Source organism: Caloenas nicobarica, chromosome 6 (assembly GCF_036013445.1).
Source record: "Caloenas nicobarica isolate bCalNic1 chromosome 6, bCalNic1.hap1, whole genome shotgun sequence".
Classification (NCBI taxonomy): Eukaryota; Metazoa; Chordata; class Aves; order Columbiformes; family Columbidae; genus Caloenas; species Caloenas nicobarica.
The window spans coordinates 2,314,345-2,333,899 of NC_088250.1; the positions used below are offsets into that span (position 1 = coordinate 2,314,345).

Below are 19,555 nucleotides of genomic sequence, written 5' to 3' on the forward strand. Positions count from 1 at the left end.
ACGAGGAGACTAATTGTGGAGCTTGCTAATGAACAGGCTTGATTCCTGACTGTGAGGAATTCCTCATCAGATTAATAACTCATTATAGGAAGAGATTCCCAAGAAGACCTTTTTTGTGGCATGCATTCATTCTTGCTGGAAAATTCCCCCAGTTTTTATACCACGAACTCTGAACTGCTGAGGCTGCTGGAGGTCCAAGCGCTTGGCTCTTCCTTGGGGTGAACCAAGACACTAAAATAAATGATTTTAAATGGTGTGGACAAGTAACAAAACACACTGCGAGCTGATTACAGCCTATAAAATCTGCAGCACCCCCCCTTTATTTTGCAAAAGCTAGGCATAAAATACACAAGGCTTAACAATACTTGTCTTAAAATTTGCATTGGAAAGAGGCCTTCCTAACGCGAGAGCAGCATGGTACAGCTGAGGGAGAACCCCAAGCGTATTTTAACTAGCAAACCACAAATCGGAGACCAGCTCAGAGACATTCTCAAGTATAAACTGTCATAGATATTAACACTGATTTCTCACGGCCGTCACTCCTCAGCTGTATTTCCAACAAAACATTTGCTCCTGCGGTAAGAGCCGGGCGCTGAAGGCCTGTGAGGTTTTACTGAACTCTTGGCTGGTTGCAGCTGCTCCCGGGCTGCGGTGGCTCCCGCTGCCACGCGGTTCCCTCCCCTTTAGTTGACGGGAAAGATGAGTTTTTTCCTCAGTGTGAAACTGGGCTGTGGCATCTGCTTCTCTGCATTGGGCTTGCCGCTCTTCCTGCTCACCTCTTGGTTCACCGCTGTCAGGATGGTGAGAATATCTTCTCCTCTGCAAAAACACACGTAAGGTTTCTATGAGGGAGACAGCTAACGGCAGAAAAATTACCACATTCTTGTACCTCTTGATCTATACTACCGGCTCCTGTTTTAGACAGGCTTTGAGGCAGTTAGATAAACCCTGAACAATCTGTGCGGTGCTGCTCTGCCCTACATGACTTTTCATGCCGAGCGAGCGCTCCCACTGCGGATCATCAGCCTTTTCATCCAAGTCCTGCTATTCAAAAGGAAAATGCAGGTGTTGCCAAAAAAAGCAGCTTATGCATAATTACCGAGGACAGCTGGACTCCAAGTGCTGGCACAAGGCCTGGATGTACCAGGTCCCCTGCCGCGGGTTCCTGTAGGACACATAATCTTGGAGGGTGGCCATGCCCAGGAGGAAATCTGCCTCCGCAGGGATGCACTCCAGCTGGAATCTCGCATCTGTTTCTAGGGAAGAATCCTGCTCTGCAGAATCCGTTTCGATGGTCACACCTTTCTGGCAAGCATCGCCTTGGCAGGCCTGAACGAAGAAGACTTTGGGTTTTCCAGCAAGCGAGGGGCAATTGTGCCCAGTGAAAGACATGGTGAGCTCCTGGATCGGCACCTCCTGCCCATCAACACCGTATATAATGCCTTTTTTCCCATGAGACAGGACACAGCAAACAAAACAGTCTCTGTCCTTGTGGTCTTCGCGCCGGAGTAAGTTCACAATCTTACGGATTTCTTCGGCAGTGAGGTCTTTATGTTCTACGATTATAAAATGCAGCTTGCTGAAGACTCTTCTCAGAGCCTCTGGAAAGCAAACAGAGGGGCATTGGAGCTGGTTCATTATTTGAAAGTTAGACTCTGCCATTGCAAATTGCATTTCTAGAGAGAAATGATCTTTTTTTTTTGTTTTAATCCTGCTAGACTACTACGCAGGTAGTTACATTCCTGGTTCTGACTCTGCGTATTTTAGAAGTATGCATAAGGCTGATGCAGAGCTGGCCTACCTTGTAAAGCTCAGGTTGCTTCTTAAGGTTACAGCAACCTCAGCAAAACAGCAAAATGCTGGTGAATTGTTCTCAGCCAGTCAGTAAAAGCTTGATTGGGGTTTGTCAGCACAGGAAACAGAGCTGACTCAGCCACTACAACAAAAGTATCCTAGAAAGGGAAGACTGAAATACAGACCTTCAGTACAGGAAAAGAAATCAGGCTTCTCTTTTTGAAGAGGACACGCAAACTCGTCTTTCACGTTCCCTGTACCTGCATCCATGTGTGTCCCATTCCGATCCTTCATGTCTCGGAGTTCTGGCACTGCTTCCCTGGCTTTTGCAAAGCTGTGGTTATTCAGGATCAGGCACACCCCACGGGGGCGGCTGGTCATTTTGTAAGCTTGAAGCTGTTCAAAAGAAAGATTAGCGGTGAAAGTATTGCGCCTGTGACTTAGGTTCAGAATAAAGGACGGCACAGAGAGGTGCGTTTTTCTTTTTCTAGACAGTGCTTTTAACAGCTGGGCTTATGAGCTCTTCTGAGACATCTCAGAGGGATGAGCTCCTCTGAGACAGAGTGATGATGTTTCTAAGAAACAAACTGACTCACCTGGGAAGGTTCATTCCAGCTGGCAGGAGAATCCAGTGCCACAGGTGACACCGGCCACCTGGCATGGGCTGAATACAGACAAAAACGGGTCAGTACAGAAAGCAGCGCTAGAGAAAGGAGAGAAGCTCTGCTCCTATTCTGCATTTCCACAAGTATCTCCTGGGGTAAAACTGTTCTCTGAAAACAGTGAACTGAGGTTGAATGGCTGTCCCTCTTAGCTATAAACCACTAGATCAGTAATTAAAATGTATTGTGATCAGTCAGTCAGTAACTGGATACTTGATCACTTTTTAGAGAGGCACCTGTGTACAGAAACGAGATGCAAGTGGCACAGAGACTCCAAAAGCTGAAGAAGAGCAAAAAATCGAATCAGTTTTTCAAGCGTTTCAATTACCTCCTGGGGCTCCTGAGCTGCCCCTCTCTTCCTCTGTGATGATCATCGGTTCTTCACCTGAAAAGCATTATCAGTCCTGAATGATACCTGCTTGTCACTTCTAGAGTAACTATGGGAAAGAGGCCGTTTTGTTTTATTTTACCAACTACGTTTAATTCATACTCTTCAATTCTCTTCAACAGGCTGATGTTAATTTCTGCACAGAGACGCTTCAGGATACTCAGGTTGTTTTCTGCCAAAATCTGCTTCTTCTCCATCTCAATGAACAGGTCGAGCATTGTCTGGGGAATCAGAAAGGCAGTTTGCTCTTGGGGCACGTTGAGTTGAGATCTCAGCCGAGCCAGTTAAACCTAGTTTAACAAAACCTACGCGTGCCCTAAATACACGTCTTCTCAGAACATACTAATTGCACCTCTGCAGCTCAGAGATGCCGAGATCAAATCAGAGCAAATCCAGGAGATCTAATGGCAATCATATTGTTGTCCCAAAAGCAGGGCTCTTGACCTGGTGTCAAAATATCGTTTTATTACGAGACTGTGCAATGTCGGGTGCTGGGTGGTCAAACCACAAAGCCAGCACCTTCTTCACAGAGCTCACATCACTTACCATGTCAATTTGGGTCAGTACCTCTCCACGTTTCCACGCCCCTTCCAGGACTGGTTAGTCATTTACACACAGTTACACAATCATTTTTCTCATACTACGCGTGCTCACGGGTTAGGATCTTCACTTGGGCAGGGCTCTTTGCACTTGTGGGCATGATTTTTTATATTATAACGAGCTTACGATGAGGTTAGTAATTGCTCACAGGATTTACACATCCTTAGGCTAGTAATTGCTGACGTGATTCATTCCTTTGATTGGTAACAACTACAATATAGGAATAAGTTATTTTTAATGACGTTCATTTGGCGTCCAGTGGCTATTTTGTGCACTTAACTGAAACATAAGAATCACTGTAGTGACCATCTTGAGCAACAGTGAAAATGGGTATAACCACACAGGTATGGAGAAGCGAAAGGGGACCCAAGGGACAGGAGCTCTTGCCAAACAGCCCAAGGATTTACTGGAACAGTTATCGCTAGATGGTCACAGTCTCTCCTCTAAGAAAAGAGGGAAAAATGTTAAAATAATTTTTAGCAGAACAAAGCACCCAGCAGTCAGAACTGCAGGCTGAGGTAGCATGAGAGCAGCTGCATCTCCTTCAAAGTTCTCTGTAACCACGGCCTCAGTAAGGAGCTGCTGCTTAGATCCGTATTTTCCAAGTTTGGAAATAAACAGAACAAAAGCATAAAGTAATCGCCACAGCGGGGGATCTTCTGTGTTTGGCAACGGCTCAGAAAGCAGCCAAAAGAAAACTGGTTGGGTGAGATGGGTGAATGTGCTCATCAGCCTTCCCCGGCGCATCTGGGCTGTGACACAGGACACGGACACGTCCCACACGTGACGCACAGCCCACAGGCCCTTTCCAGCCGCGGCCTTTTCCTTACGGGGTTCTCACCATAAGAAGAGTCACGCTCATCTTCCTCGGAGCAACCCAAATGCCTCTAGGGATTATAATAATAATGAAAAAAAAAAAAAAAAATTAAAGTAATTCTTACCGTCTTGGGGTTCAGCTTGCCTTTTGGTAATTCTCGCCCCAAAAGAAACTTAAAGGAGTTCAGCTCATCTTTAGTGATGTCTTCTGACAGCTGAAAAAGCAGGTATCTGGAAAAAAACGTGGAGGATACTGGTTCAACCTGTTCCCAAGCATGTCCTTTAGCATAATTCAACACTGTACTCTTCATAATTTAACCCTGTACTCTTCATAATTTAACCCTGTACTGTTGAATTGCCCCCTTTGCCTCCCCGCAAGCACGCATCGTTTTTACAAAAAACTTTTTAACTATGGGGATGCCAGTTCTTGGACAACCAGAAGTCTTTTTTTTTTTTTTTTTCAACAGCGATTAAAAAAGATCTGAGCTTTCCTAAAACCCAAACCGTGCTGCTGCTTCCCGGAGCTGAGCACAAAGACTCAGCCGCAGTCACCACAGCCCTGGGAGGTTTTGGGAGCTGGTCCGTATTTCGGAAAGGTGCGGCTCAGGTGGTGTGTTTGTTTTTTTTTTTTCCCCATTACTGGGTAGATGTTTTGATTTTCCCCTCAGCCCCTGTGTTCCCGGGTCGCTCACCTGTACGGCGACACCTGTGCCCTGCCCGGGATGCGCAGCTCTCTGTCCATCTCCTGGCGGCTGCAGCCCAGCTGGGCAGCCAGCAGGTCCATGCGGCCGATGCGGTAGAGCAGCTCCCTGAGGAAGGAGAGGTTCCCCGCCTCCAGCATCCCCTTCTCCTGCAGCACCTCCAACAAGTCTTGCGCCCTCCGCACGCCTTCCAGCTTCCTCATGGGGACGTGATCCAGGCTGAGGAACTTGAGAGCCTCCAGCTCGGCGCCGTCCAGCTCCTCGCTGAGCGCCAGCAGCCGCGTCCGGGGCAGCTCCATGGCCGGGGCCGGGCAGCTCCAGGCCGGGCGGGCCCGAGGCCGCTTCCGCCCGCGCCCGGGCCGCTGGGAGCTGTAGTTCTGCCGCCGCCGCAGCGGCAGCGAGCCGGAGCCCGCCCGGCCTGCCCTGGAACCGCGGGTGTGGCCGGGAGGGAGCGCTCAGCAGCACCGCCGGCCCTGCGGGCGAGTCGCGGGGGATTCACAGGATCACAGTGTCAGGGGTCGGAAGGGACCTCAAAGCTCACCCAGCGCAACCCCCCCGCCGGAGCAGGAACACCCAGATGAGGTTACACAGGAAGGTGTCCAGGCGGGTTGGAATGTCTGCAGAGAAGGAGACTCCACAACCTCCCTGGGCAGCCTGCTCCAGGCTCTGGCACCCTCACCAGGAAGAAGTTTCTTCTCATCTTTCAGTGGAACCTCCTGTGTTCCAGTTTGCACCCACTGCCCCTTGTCCTATCACTGGTTGTCACCCAGAAGAGCCTGGCTCCATCCTCCTGACACCCACCCTTTCCATGTTGATCCCCATGAATGAGTCACCCCTCAGTCTCCTCTTCTCCAGCTCCAGAGCCCCAGCTCCTCAGCCTTTCCTCACACGGGAGATGCTCCGCTCCCTGCAGCATCTTCGTGGCTGCGCTGGACTCTCTCCAGCAGTTCCCTGTCCTTCTGGAGCTGAGGGGCCCACAACTGGACACAATATTCCAGATGGGGTCTCACCAGGGCAGAGCAGAGGGGCAGGAGAACCTCTCTGACCTACTGACCACCCCTCTTCTAATCCCCGCCAGGTCCCATTGGCCTTCCTGGCCACAAGGGCCCAGTGCTGGCTCATGGTCACCCTGCTGTCCCCCCCGCAGAAGAAGCCTCGCACTTAGTGCTGTGAAAGCAAGGCAAGGAGAAAGCGGCACTGAAGAGCTGGCTGGGATGTAGCCTGCCCAATACTGCTGCTTCTTACGGCACAGCACACCCCACTGCACACACCCCGACAACGAGTTAGTTGGCAAATTAACGGAAAATCCCTTCCTGCTGACGAGAGAAGGAAAATCGTCCTCTTACCTTCAATGGGTTTGACAATTTGCAGTTTTTCTGGGAGGAGGACACGGAGGTTACCTGAGCTGGCAGAGAGATCAGTGAATTCTGAGTTTGCACCCAGGGAAAAACAGCTTTCTGTCGGCGTGCTGCAGCCCGGGCTTGAGAAAACTGAACCTGCTCGTGCAGGTCCCCGGGGCTCCCTCTGCCCACACAAGACATTCAATTACTGCACGTGTGGCAAGCTGGGTCGAAGGTGGAAGTCATATGAAGATGGCAAGACACCTTTTAACAGCCCCTGCCCTCAAGTCACGTTAAAACAAGCTCTTCCCAGTAAACAGGTACAGATCCTTCTCTGCGCTGACATGCCCGGAGAAATCAGGCCTGAACATGAAGTTGCTCCACAAATACTTAACTAATGTGACAGACCTAGGCCAAGCTCAGCAGACGTGCAGAGAGTAACATTCCATCTAGCTAGGAATGTAGGGGCTGTTTCAAAAAGATGGATGCAATTTCAAAGCAATTCCAATCTCAAACTGGGTCCATTTTTTTGAACACCCTGTGTTCCAGCTGGCACCCACAGGAGCCAGCCAGGCTCGGGGAATTCCTGCGGCTGCCAATAACAGACCAGACACAGGGAGAAACAAATGTACCATTCCAGAAATGACACACAGAAATGAGCATCTGGGAATTCCTGATGATCTCTTGGTTTTTAGCGCATCGCACAGAAGTCATTGCGGGTTAAACATGCCATTCTCTGTTCGTAATCTGACACACCTCTAGTTCAAGAGAGGCAGATCTGAATAATTTCAGGGAGGATGTGCCCATACTAGTTAGGGGTCGACAAGAAAAGGATAACCAGCATGGGCTGAACACCAAGTATCTCCTGAGAAAAATCGAGCTCTGGACTCCCTGCTGCAGAGCTTCATCTCCTAAATGGGGTGTATTTTGTTGCCACTTCTCCCCAGGTTTCAAGATTTCCTGCAGGAGATCTTCCAGATCACAGCCAGCCAGCAGTTCAACTAATCAAAACTCCGCAATACTGGAATTTTGCATTGTTTTGAGAGCGAAGAGTGAACCCTTATCCAGGCAGTGGGAAAGCCCATCCTTCCAGCAGCCTGTGCAACGGGAGAACCTGGCAGCAGCAACCTGAACATGGGCAGCTCCTCCCGCTCCCCAGGGCGGCACGTTAACAAGCTACCCCAAAACCACTACGGTGGAGAGAAGGACAAACTCCCCAGGGAAGGTGGGAAACTGACGTTAAACTGAACAAACAGGTAGCAAGATGCAAAGATTAATGCCAGTGAACAACATTATTTCCATCTCCGCAGCCAACAGTCCTCCCTGACTCCTCTAAGCATCTCCCTTTTCAAACAGCACCGCTCTGACCTTGCCTTCTTGCAGCTTAAGCCTGCAGGACTCCAACTCTCCGACTTCGCTCTCCTACCAGCCTCCTGACTGCACTTTCTGGTGGCAGCACTTCCGTTGGCTGAAAACAAACCACAGAATTGAGTGCCAGGACTGGTTTGCTGTGGCATTTGGCCTCCCAGCCAGAGGCTGAAGGAGGAACTACAGCTGCGGGCCTTCAGAGAGGAGAGGCCATTGCCCCTCACCATTCTCCAAGTTGTGCTACGGAGGAAAAAGTCAGAAAATGGCAGATCTGACTTCCCTCTTACCTCTCAGCTCTGGGCGGGGGGCACAGATTTGTACAGAAACATCTCAGCCACCCCACCACACCCGTATGTGAACGTACTTTGCTCCGAACCATGAAACTGAAAGTGCGTTTTCTCCTTCCTCAATCGCTGCATGAGCCACATATAAATTCACAGTACAGCTGGTTCCTGCAGTCCTTTAGAGGATTCCGATAAGGTTTTCTCTCCTTTCTTGTAAGTCTTCATCAGCAGGCTATGTTAGCTATAGAGGAGGCCTGATTTTAACAGGTAGAACTAAACACCATGCCAATTTAATGACAGGGTGTGCCTGCCCAGCGCACACCCCCCCGGAGGAGGACAGATCAGAGAAGGGCAAAAAAACCACAGACAGGTAATGAGAATCATGTTTGCATTGTGATTCAGCTGAATATTGTGATGGCTAAATTATTCTCGTGATTTCAGAATGTTGCTGTATCAAAATGCTGTGTAGCACCAAATATACCAACTAAGTAAATGTGATATCCAGCTCCTCCTCATGTGGAATATCTGAAAGAACTTGGTCTGAGCATATTGAACACTGACACAGAGAAATATGAAAAAAACCAGAAATGCTGCAGATTTACCAAATCACTACTGGAGCGGCTGCCACCTTCCAGCAAGCTTCTCCCAGAGGAAGCAGCTATTTCATTTAAGCTGTATTCCTTTATCATAAAACAACGTTCACAAATCTAAGTACTAACTTCATATCAGGGTCTCATTTATGCAAACATTATGCAAATGCAAATAAATTGTTGCCAAATTTCCTAAATGGTGAAACAAACGTCAGCCACAGAACTGCATCATACCTGGTAACACCGTCTGGTAACTTTTGCCACAAACAGCATTTACATAGTGCTTCTAACATCTATTATTTATGAAGCCCGTGTGAATAGAGCTGCGATTCTAAAAATGGGCGTACTCCCTTTTACTTGGAAGGTGAAAAAGGGTAAGGGGAGCAAAACACAACTGCTAACACATTGTGTGGAACTGGAACAAGAAAAGCTTCGCTTCAAGAACACAAGCAGGATTGAGTAAAGAACCCCTGCTTTGTGGCCAGACAGGGATTTCCAAAACCACAAACTCAAAACAAGTGGAAGTTACAGAGTGTCTCAAAGCCATCTTTGGTCTTGTTACAAATTCCAAAGTAACAGCAGCTGTTGGAATCAGGAAAGTCCTGAACTTGAACTTGCTCTTTGCTACCATCTCTCCAGCTGCTAATGAAGGGATGTCACTGCACTGCCTCTCGAACGCTCCAACGAGAGCAAAATAACTTCTGCTGCTGCAAGTGGAAGTGTTCATCACGCTGACTGCCCCATCAGCTCCTCCAAATGAGAAACACACCACAGACAAAGGTGATGTGAAAACTAAGAGTATTTATTACAGAAACAGGAGTCTACAGGAGCCAGAGCAGCTGCCAGGAGGAGAAGGCACCTCAGAGCAGTGGATCTAAGGAAGTGGGACCTTCCAGTGATCGACAGCCATTCAAAACACACTGTTCCCTGAGAGCTCTGAGGAAAAACACAATCAGAACCCTTACACTACTGAAAAACCTAAACAGCATTGCTGTTTGGCCAAGTAAATTAATAACAGACAGCTATCATCTTGGTTTGGTTCTTCTGGACAGGGATGTTATTTTCCATGAAAAATTACACAGCTTCCAGAGAGAGCCAACGATTCACCTCTGGGTAAATCAATTACAATCTTACACGCGCTGCCTGGGAAGGGATCTAGCATTTGGAATCTATCTGTTCTTTTCTTCAGATTTCAGGGACTTAAAACAACTCAGAAATAGGACTTCCGTTGGCATTTCCAATAACTCTTAAACATCATTTTACTTGGAAGTGCTTCCTCACTGGAAATCCAGGCTGAAAGACTCCTCTGCTTGTGCAGGACAGCAAGCCAGCTCCGTCCCCCATGGCCTCCCCAGACTGCTACAGACCCCGGGGCCAGGAGATCCATTAAACAGGGGAACTGGAAAATTGAGGTCCCATGGCCCCTTGAAGGACTGGAGCTAACCACACAGATCCAGATCATTTCTTTTGCAAATTGTCTTCCCTATGAAAGCCCAATTCCAGATGCAATTCCAAATCGAGTGTATCCTTATTCTTCTACTTTTCAGTTGATGGACATTGTGGAATTTGGAAGATCAATTGCTTCCGTAGGGTTGACGTTATCTTTGGCATCTGCTTCGATGCTTTAAATACCCTGCTGCTCACTTCGTTGTTCACTGCTGTCAGGATGGTTACAAGATCCTTGCGGCTTGAACAAAAACGAAGAAAAGTGACATTGAAATACACGGTACTTGCAGGTAGGCCGAGAAGCTCATCTATGTTTGCTCCAATAATGTGTCACCTCAGGGAAGGCTGGTTATCTTCCCCTCCCCCTGCCTGTCTCTGACATTGCTCCACTGTGCAACCACAAAATTTGCTGTGTTTGGAGGAATAAAAACAACCTCCATCACTACCAGCAAACACAGTCCCTTACTTTGGCTGCAGTCACAAGAGCACACTGAGATGAAACAGAACCAAACCTCTGTGTCTTCCAAGCCCTTCTCTGGACACCATGAGAAAGTGATGTCTGAAGGGAAATTCTATTTTCTAAATCAAGTTTGTGATGGAGATGGGAAGGGGGCAACAATGAAAATTAGGACTAAAGAACATTGATTTTTTTTCTGTGTAATCACTCAACAAATTCAGCTCTCATCAGGTGTCACTGGAAGAAAAATAATTTATCAGTCAAAAAACGTTAAAAAACATGCGCACACATACACACACTTGTTTATCTGTGATGTTCCAGCTTTACAACCCTGGTCCTGTCACAGGCAGACTAAGGGAAGTCACTTGTACTTTGGTTCATCTGTGGAAGAATAACAACGCCCAGGTCCCACCAGACCTGTTCTGCACTGCCCTTCAGCTGAAAAGCATTACAGAGCACAAACACAAAACACGGATGTTTCAACACAGCATGCCTGAGTAGCTAAGTCTGCAAACCCTCAAAATGGTACTTACAGTGGGCAAAGCGACTTCATCTTTTCACAGAGGCACTGAACATAAACACTGCCCGTCTTTATGTCGCGGTAGCACTCGTAGTCTTCCACTGTAGCCATGCCAACCAGAATATCGGCCTGATCAGGGATGGAAGTCTGAGGGACAGCATCTGTCTCAAGATGTCCAGAACCATCTTCTTGCAGTGGGACAGCCGGATGACCGACAGAGCCTTGGCAAGCCTGGATGAAAAACAGCTTGGGTTTGCCAACGAGAGAAGGACAATTAGATCCACTGAAGTAGGAGAGTAAATCTTTAATATTTACAAGTTCATCATCAATGCCTTTTATTTTGTCTTTTTCACCATGGGACAAAATGAAGCAAACAAAACAGTCCATGTTACTATGGTCTTTTTTGCTGTACTCTTCAACTTTTGCACGTATTTGTTTTGCTTCTAGATCCATGTGTTCAACTGTCTCAAACTGAAGCCACGTAAAGACCTCCTTCACAGCCTCTGGGGAAAAAAAAAGTCAGAAGGCACTTGTTGCAACAAAAACAGTGACAAGGAAGATGCTGAAGCATCAGTATCAGTGTAGCAGAACAGATATTAGCAGAAGTGTTCAGATCCCACCAACAAACTCACCTGACTGACTCTTAGCCTGACAAATCTAATTAGAAAAAGCCAAATGCCTATTTATTTTTTTAACACAACTGTGTTAAGCATCGCACTATCTAAAACAGTTTTCGGATCATCTGATTAATTGGTATAAATTCGTGAAGCTTCCTGTGTTAAAGCAAGCTTTAACTGTGCACTGCATAGTAATCCCAGATGCTGAAGAACGACACTTAGCAAGTTAAAGAAGAGGCACCCCTTTAGAACAACAAATTCTGCCACTCTTAAATGAAGTGGGTCCCTCGCTCTGTGAAAATGATCAGTGCAGCAAGAAGCAATGCAGGGTACCCTGCTGAACAGTGCTCTGCAGACTTCTCAGCAAATGTTGAATTAATTGTTGTGTGGGCAGTGAGAAAGCAGCTGGGAAGCAAGCAGCCTGTAGACAGGCTGGATGGGGTTAGAATATCAGTGGTCTGTGCTCTCATGAAACAGATTTTACTTTTTTACGATAAACTCTCGTTTATCTTAAAAGTGACTCTTGCAGGAAGACAGGCTTTAAGGAAAATTATAAAGCAGTAGCATTTATTTGAGCACTAAAGAAAATTTAAGGACTTAAAAATATTACTCCCTGACAGCTAAGAATTAAAAACAATCCAAAAGTGAAAAGGTGTAATAGTAGTCGCCTTCATTATTTGGTACATATGACCAATTAAGATGATGCTTTTTACCTAGAACAGAAAGTGGTTCCTTCTTTAAGCCATCAGCTAAGCTGTTGGAAGTGCCATATTGCCAGTTTCTACATGGACTGTCATTCCAGTTAATCTGGAGGCAAAGGAGCTCAATGGATATGATTCTTCTTCACAGGAAAGATTAGATAATTCAGAGTATTATCAGGGAAAACAAAATTAAACAGTACTTACCTCCATCTTTCTGTGTTCCTTCTCTGCGTTGAGACAGATTTTTAAAACTGTAGTTGTTAAGAATCACACAGTAACCATGGGGGTTATTTTTCATCTTATATGATCCCACAAACTATAGAAACAAAGAAAGCAAATATGAAAGCAGTGCCGAGCATCCAGAAGAGAAATACGCTATACACAGATGGTTGGTCCTTCATGTCCATGTGCAAAAACATGACGAGGGCCAAGATGCAAGAAAGGAAAAGCCTAAGAATACAAGCTAGCTACAGGAGAGAGGAATCCACTCTGTCTGCCGGAATCCCTCCTCCTCCCTCTGTGGTCAGTATATGATTTTGGCATGTCAGAAAGTGAGTATCTGGAAACACAAATGTGCACGTGCAGAGGAATGCACCCTACATTCCCTCGGAGAGTCCTTGTGGGTTTCTAGCGAGGTAGGAGATTCTACTGTTCCCTTCCCATCTGTCCAGGAGTCTCCTGGCCAGGACTTTAATGTCCCAGTCCCCAGTAAGACTGGTTTTCTTCACACAACAGCTACTCCTTCATTTCTTGCCTAAAAGGTGGCTGACATGCAGGTCCTCACAAACGAACAAGGCTTGGTCTTGTTTTGAAAACAGGAATTGTTCCTGGCCCTACATATAAAGCCAGAACCCCTCCCTTTCAGCTCTTCCACCTGCTTAGTTTTTAAAAATTCTGCTCCTTCCTCCCAGGAGTTGGATAAATACTTCGAAAGTAATCTTGAGGTACTTCTCACCGGTCGTTCTGTCTGCTGCTCTTCTCCTTGTTCTGCTGGATGCTCAGGCACTGGATGGTGGAGTTTTTCCTCAGAATCTTCTTCTAAGAGGGAGAAGATAAACAGAACATTTCAGGACTAAAAAGATGAATCTTCCACTGTGCATATTACAACACTTGAACAGCAGACGGAGTGAGGTGGAGGGTGGTTTCCCATTTTTGTACAGTGTACACTACAGCTAGTTCATTTACTTCTGAGGCCATTGTCTCCTCCCCAGAGAACTTCACTGTCTGGGTGGACGCACCAAGGATGCAGAGTATCAGCATAATGGAAGATCTCAAAGCAACAAAACACTTCTTAGAATACACCTGCCTCAAATAAGTGAAGAAATCATCAAACCCATGACTTTTCTGCTTATCAAGGGGTAAAAAACAATAACAACATTACTAAAAAGCCATTCTCCTGACACAGGGCTTGCTTACACTAACCATCCCTGGCAATCTTCTTCTGCTCCCTTAGAGACAGTGAACTGCACGGGCTGTATAGCTGTGCCTAAAGAAACACATGTCCTGAGTCATCCAAAAGGAGGTTCTAGGGAAACTCGTGTCTTTGTTGTTGGTTGCCATATCTTGACTCCCAGTAAGGCCCAGCTATGGTGTCACAACTCACCACCCCAGCTGCTACAGCCGAGATATATTGAAGTCCTTGAAATTTCACATCTGGTCCAGAAAGATAATGGTTACACTTTAACCAAGTATCTGGTCTGCAGGGACTTGTCCTTTGACTAAGAGCAAACAGCCTGGCTAACAGAAAATAATGCTGACAATCTCCCAATACAAGTTTCACAAGGCAACTGCCACTTCAGTCTCTTCCAGTGACTGAAAAGCTATTCTGGTCCCAAACCAGCACTGCACTGTTTCCTGAAAAGAAAAACCACATTTAAGGCAAAGAGGAGGGAGTAGCAGAGCATTTACAAGCCACAGAACGTATTTCAAGGAGAGATACAGGAAGGTATAATGGGATAATGAAGTAGCGGAAAACTTCAGAGACCACAGGTACCAAGAGCCGCTCTGCCTGCCCTGGAATAGGGTAAGGTCTCTCTCTTATCTCTGCACTCCTAAGCTGCCAAGGATGGAGGCACAAAAATCACAAGAAAACCCCAGCTCTACTCTTAAACAGCAGATTAAATAATTTACCTTGTTTTTTTTCTTCATAGGCATCAATTTTCTTCTTTACATCAGGTCTAATTTTCTTTAATATATCTTTCAGCATTGCCAGGTCATCTTCTTTAATTATCCCTTTTTTTTCCATTTCCAGTAAGACCTTCAACAAGGACTGGTAAAACAAAACCACATAACAGTGACCTTCAACGACTGCAGTATCGGGCACTTCTGGACAACACCCTCATTCCCAGAGACTGACCAGCTGAAGACCAATTACTTTTTCCTCCAAATCTCACTAAAACATGGGTCGGGATGCAAAGCAACTGAAGAAACAGATCACTAAGGGGTTGACAGGGTCATTAGAACTTGCCTGTGGTGGGGTTATCCCGCTTCGTTTCAGCAGTGCAAAGCACCGATGTGGGTAACAACATGACATCTGTTGTGCCTCTGTGTTCAGATGAAGCGCTGTTAAGCATTTAGCTGTGCCATTTTCTATTACAGAAAAGGTGTTCAGGGCTAATTTTGCTTTTTAAAGCTCAATAGTCCACCAAGTTGCAGGTAAACCTGCCAGGTGCCACAATACAAGTAGGAAGCTTCTTAATAATACTAAGCATTTTTATAACACTGTTCATTATTTACAAAACACATATTAAACTAGCTCATCGAACCTCTTAATACTTTTGTGGGGGAGTTAATAAAACGCTGTTACCCCAAGTTACAATAAAAAAGACAATGTACCAAACGGCACACAAAAATTTGTGGTTGAACTCACATTAGAACTCAATTTTCTATCTCCAAAACGTTTTTCCTCCAGCAAACATCACTCTTCCTAGATATAGCATAGGTACAAACGTCTTCTAAATGCCAAGCAAAGATGAAAGGAAGAGCATGAGGGATTTTGCAAGAAAATAAAAATATTAGGGAGACGAGTGGTAGAGGGAAAGTAGGAACAGGAGAGCAGGACAGAGAAAAGATACGAAGAGGAAAAAAATGGTGCATTCTCTCACACAGCGGTTCCCAGCTAACATCACAATTCTTTCCACAACACATTTTAGTGAGGGCAGACTGCATTCTGTTTCATCCCTTCTCACAAGAACTAGCAGACGCCGAACTAGCCATGCAAGAAACGTATCAAGATCACTTTGCGTACAGCATTCTCCTGGAGCTTGTTCTTTGGTATTTGTTCTTGGAGCAGAAACTTCATGGACGTGCAATCATCTGTAGTCAAGTCCTCTGCAATTCCATATAGCAGCTGCCTGGCAATAAAGATTAGAGAAAGACAGATTCAGAAAAAGCTATGAGAAGTAAACACCAAAATTACACATTTGAACTGCAAAACATAAACCTCACAACAGCAGGCAGTCACGGTGTAATAAACACAATTATGCTGGGGTATTCATCAGACAACAGAAAACAAGACAGTGTCCAGCAGAACTGGAGAACATTTTGCGTGCACAGTGCTCACCTGTACGGCGACACCTGTGCCCTGCCCGGGATGCGGAGCTCTCTGTCCATCTCCTGGCGGCTGCAGCCCAGCTGGGCAGCCAGCAGGTCCATGCGGTGGATGCGGTAGAGCAGCTCCCTGAGGAAGGAGAGGTTCCCCGCCTCCAGCATCCCCTTCTCCTGCAGCACATCGAAGAAGGCCTTGGGCTCCCGAATGGCTTCCAGCTTCCTCCTAGGAATGTAGTCTAGGCTGAGGAACTTGAGAGCCTCCAGTTCATCTGCGACCAAAGCCTCAGAAATGTCAAAAAGGAGTTTGGGGAAGTCTCTATCCATTTCACACCAGGATTTGGATCTAAACACAAACAGAAGTTGATTTCGTTTGTCAGTAACACTAGTGCAATGATGTGATAATAAAAGGTAGATGAAGACGGGTAGAATAACCCCAAATGTACTCCCAGCTCTCATTCAATTTGTAATATTCAACCCAAATACAGATCACATCAACCCTTTTAAAAAGGCCAGCAGAATTCTTGTCAAACTATTTCTGTTTCATTGCACATCAAATACCACCTCCCTTCTCCACCACTTCCTCCAGCAGCTTTAGAAACATGAAACTTGGCTCACAGATCCAACTTTCGAGCACAAGTTAGAAAATCCAAAGTGCAAGCCTTGCAGCTATCTCAGCCTGGCATCTAGAGAACCTGCCTTGCTGGTAAGAGAACCATGTGCCACTTTATTCTCTCTGCCTTTAGATCTAAGACACCTAAGGAGCCCTGAAGAGAAACTCTATAAAAACGCATTCTGCAGAGTCTCTTGTTCCGCTGAACCCACTGTGAGACAGAAAAGTTGACAACAGCAAATCGAGACTTCCTACTCCTACACTACTGGAATATTAGGCAATCCATTTCAATGTTACTACTACTGTCTCAGTGTGTCAGTATCAGGGCTAATAACTCCATGGTAGCCCAGCTAATGGTATCAGTACTACTGTAAAGATTAAAATAAATAAAACCTCTACTCTCCTCCAAGGAGCACTTTACAGCAAAGAAGGTTTTTGTGGCGTGCCCTCGGTCAGTATTCTGTTAGTTAGCAGGAGTGAACATGCAACTGAATCTTGAACCTTTGACTAGCAAAAAAATTGGTAAAACAGCAAAACGTGTGTTGTGATGCAGCATATATGATTCATGCTCTGTCCCCAAATACAATTTTCTTTAAATCCATTCAAACTGAACTTTTAAACAGACTAGAATCCAGACCGTTCAGCTCGTATCACCACAAAACCACTAGTATCTGAATGATTCATACGTGTTTAACCTCACGAGTCAATGATCTCTGATCTGACTGCACATTTTTATATCCGCACAGGACAGAGAAGAATATTTCTTGGTAACTAGTTATTTCCTCTCTCCCATAAATCATGCCTTTCATTTAAGGTACAAGGCATGTGCTTCTAAAAGTAAATCTTTATGGTAAAGAAAATTTTGTTTTGATTTCTCAAAGGCTCTAAGTTTCAAATCCACAAAATTATTGCAATTAGAACAGATGTGCCACCTACACACCTTTAAGCCTGTCTGTAAATACAGAGAGCACAATAAAACTTTTTTTTTTGTTTAACTGCTTCTGTCTTTTTTTCCACTTTACTAAATTAAAGACACAACTGATAAACCAAGCAAACTGAATAATAACAATAATAATAACAACAACTATTATTTTATATCACTTATATGAGAGGACAGGCTGGAGGACTGCTGGAATGACTCTGAAATTGAGACAGCCATGCTATTGAAAAAAGTTCCAGGAAAAGTACTTGCTTTTGTACTCTGGTCTAGATTGTCATGTGACTTACAGAAAGTAAGTTATAACCAAGTAATAAAGCTGTGGTCACCATGCAGCAGTTCCCTACTCCACCTGCTTGATTCTAGTTTCAGGAAATTACTTATTACAGTGTTTGTGAGAAAAGTTGGCAAACAAGCCACAGAAGTAAACGGGTTTTGCATTTAAGAGGGGACACTAAGCAGCGTAGCCAGGACTTTCTAGCACACTGTATGTTTGCTCCTATACATAAATCCAAATTACAAGACAGCAAGGGAAGGGTGAACCAATTATATTATATCTTCCCATTTTGAAATACCTCCGTCCCATTGTCCTGCCGTGTCACCAGATCCGCCATGACTTACTTCCTTTCTCTGAAATCCCTCTCCAACTCACCCTAGCCTATTTTTAACATGCCCTTTCATGGAAGATCATTTCCTAAATTAAAAAAAAAGTCAGCCTTTAGCACCAAATTCAGAGGCAGTACTTTGTGAATCCAGGGAACTGAAAGGCTAGACATTCCTTTAAAATTATTTACGTAAAATACTTCCTCATTTATAAGAGAACTTAAGCAATAATTAATTTTTGGCATTTTTGCCCTCTTTGAAGTCTAGAACTCTGCCTTCAATGGTAAGGTTCCCAATATGATCTGCTGGTCACCAGTATCTTCCTTGCAGCAGGAAATACCTGATCAGCAACCAGCACAGCTCCCAGACTCTCTGAAGCTTGTGAAGCCAGCATTGTGAAGAGAGACAGTTAGGAAAGCTGAAATTCATTATGATTTTGCAATGAAAAAAAAAAAAATCGTTGATTTCAACCCATCTATCTTTACAAACTCAAAAATGATAACATACCCTTCCACAGCATGAGGCATACAAATTCCTTCCAAAAGGCACACGTTAGTAACAGTTCGGAAAACGCGTCTGACTTACTTCAGTGGCACGAGCTGTCCTGTTAGCCAGCGGCTGGGAGCAGCGCAGAGGGAAACCACGAGCACCGTCTGATCTCCAGGTCCAAGGGAGTTCTGTCTCCAGGTCATCCCATGCCCCAGCGTCCCTCTCCCCACACCAGTTCCTCTGTGTCTCCTGAACCAGGACTCCAGCTGCAGTTGGAAAGAGGAGGTGTTCTGTGATCAGCTCCCTGGGACAAACATTTCTGGACAAGCTCAAGCCCAGGTTGGCACTTTCGAGACAGAGGATTTTCCCGGCAGGCAGCAGTTTCAAGGACCAGCCCTCCTGGCACTGTTCCTCCTCTTTGTTTTTACTGTTTCACTTCTCATTTCTTCCTCTCCCGCCCTTCTCCAAGATGTTCCCGTCCTTTTGTCAACTTACAGTCTCTTCAGTCTCCCTCAGCTCCCCTGCACCCTGGTTTTGTCCATCCAGCTTCCTCTAGGACTGTCCCAGTGACCCAATCCATTCCTTGTACAGCAGTCTGCCAAAAATTCACCTCTCCCAGAAGGCCTGGGCTTGAGGAAGTGAAAATAATCCCAAGGCTACCGATTACTCAGCAGCTGTAGTGACTGTGGCCTCTGCTGGCAGAAGGCAGGATACACACACAGCTCCCACGCTAAAGCGGACCATCACGAGGGAGGGGACACCACAGACTTGCAGATCTCACAAATCGCGCTTTAAGATCATGATCTTCCCGAGATATCGACTTCCCCAACGGACTCTTTTTACATTAATTCCACCTAAATCTGCCCAAATAAATCACAACCCTTCTTCAATTCTGTAGGTGGAGAGCATGCACACATGCATATCACACCCTTCTGGATGTCACCAGTAAACCTCGACAGAAAATAACCGCATCTCTTTTTGTTTGTTTGTTTTAGGCTGATTTCTTTCTGGCAAAGCTCTGCATGACTATAGAGTTTTAGTGTAAGTGTACAGCAAAGAGCCGTGAATATATAAGTTGTATGA

General features: G+C 45.7%; 2 protein-coding genes across 5 annotated transcripts; both read right to left on the bottom strand.

Annotated features, from left to right (window-relative positions):
* Positions 1–268: 268 nt before the first annotated feature.
* LOC135990134 (caspase-8-like) lies at positions 269–5,289 on the bottom strand. Of its 2 annotated transcripts, none has more exons than XM_065637561.1 (8): positions 4,953–5,289; positions 4,386–4,491; positions 2,927–3,065; positions 2,785–2,841; positions 2,391–2,458; positions 2,055–2,190; positions 1,100–1,556; positions 269–819 (listed from the first exon to the last, which is right to left on the bottom strand). In XM_065637561.1, the coding sequence occupies exons 1-8, from the start codon at positions 5,258–5,260 to the stop codon at positions 684–686; spliced, it is 1,407 nt and encodes a 468-aa protein (XP_065493633.1). In that variant the 5' UTR covers positions 5,261–5,289; the 3' UTR covers positions 269–683. The 2 variants fall into 2 exon arrangements, with proteins under 2 accessions (XP_065493633.1, XP_065493632.1); XM_065637560.1 differs by having other exon boundaries at positions 270–819; positions 1,100–1,601.
* A 4,076-nt stretch (positions 5,290–9,365) lies between these two features.
* Positions 9,366–19,093, bottom strand: LOC135990219 (caspase-8-like). Of its 3 annotated transcripts, XM_065637723.1 has the most exons (10): positions 18,968–19,093; positions 18,569–18,738; positions 15,847–16,176; positions 15,532–15,637; positions 14,415–14,553; positions 13,240–13,322; positions 12,489–12,600; positions 11,282–11,469; positions 10,980–11,197; positions 9,366–10,230 (listed from the first exon to the last, which is right to left on the bottom strand). In XM_065637723.1, the coding sequence occupies exons 2-10, from the start codon at positions 18,673–18,675 to the stop codon at positions 10,080–10,082; spliced, it is 1,434 nt and encodes a 477-aa protein (XP_065493795.1). In that variant the 5' UTR covers positions 18,676–18,738; positions 18,968–19,093; the 3' UTR covers positions 9,366–10,079. The 3 variants fall into 3 exon arrangements, with proteins under 3 accessions (XP_065493795.1, XP_065493793.1, XP_065493794.1); XM_065637721.1 differs by having other exon boundaries at positions 10,980–11,469; XM_065637722.1 differs by lacking the exon at positions 18,968–19,093 and having other exon boundaries at positions 10,980–11,469; positions 18,569–18,954.
* Positions 19,094–19,555: the final 462 nt, after the last annotated feature.

Excerpts from the sequence above, each read along its gene's own strand:
- LOC135990134 (XM_065637560.1), bottom strand. The coding sequence starts at position 5,260 with ATGGAGCTGCCCCGGACGCGGCTGCTGGCGCTCAGCGAGGAGCTGGAC. Across the intron at positions 4,492-4,952 it reads GCACAGGTGTCGCCGTACAG|ATACCTGCTTTTTCAGCTGT; the intron begins GTGAGCGACCCG and ends GTTTTTTTCCAG. Across the intron at positions 820-1,099 it reads TTGGAGTCCAGCTGTCCTCG|AGGAGAAGATATTCTCACCA; the intron begins GTAATTATGCAT and ends GTGTTTTTGCAG.
- LOC135990219 (XM_065637721.1), bottom strand. The coding sequence starts at position 18,675 with ATGACCTGGAGACAGAACTCCCTTGGACCTGGAGATCAGACGGTGCTC. Across the intron at positions 14,554-15,531 it reads ACAAGCTCCAGGAGAATGCT|TCCTTGTTGAAGGTCTTACT; the intron begins GTACGCAAAGTG and ends TTGTTTTACCAG. Across the intron at positions 10,231-10,979 it reads ATGAAGTCGCTTTGCCCACT|CCGCAAGGATCTTGTAACCA; the intron begins GTAAGTACCATT and ends TTTTTGTTCAAG.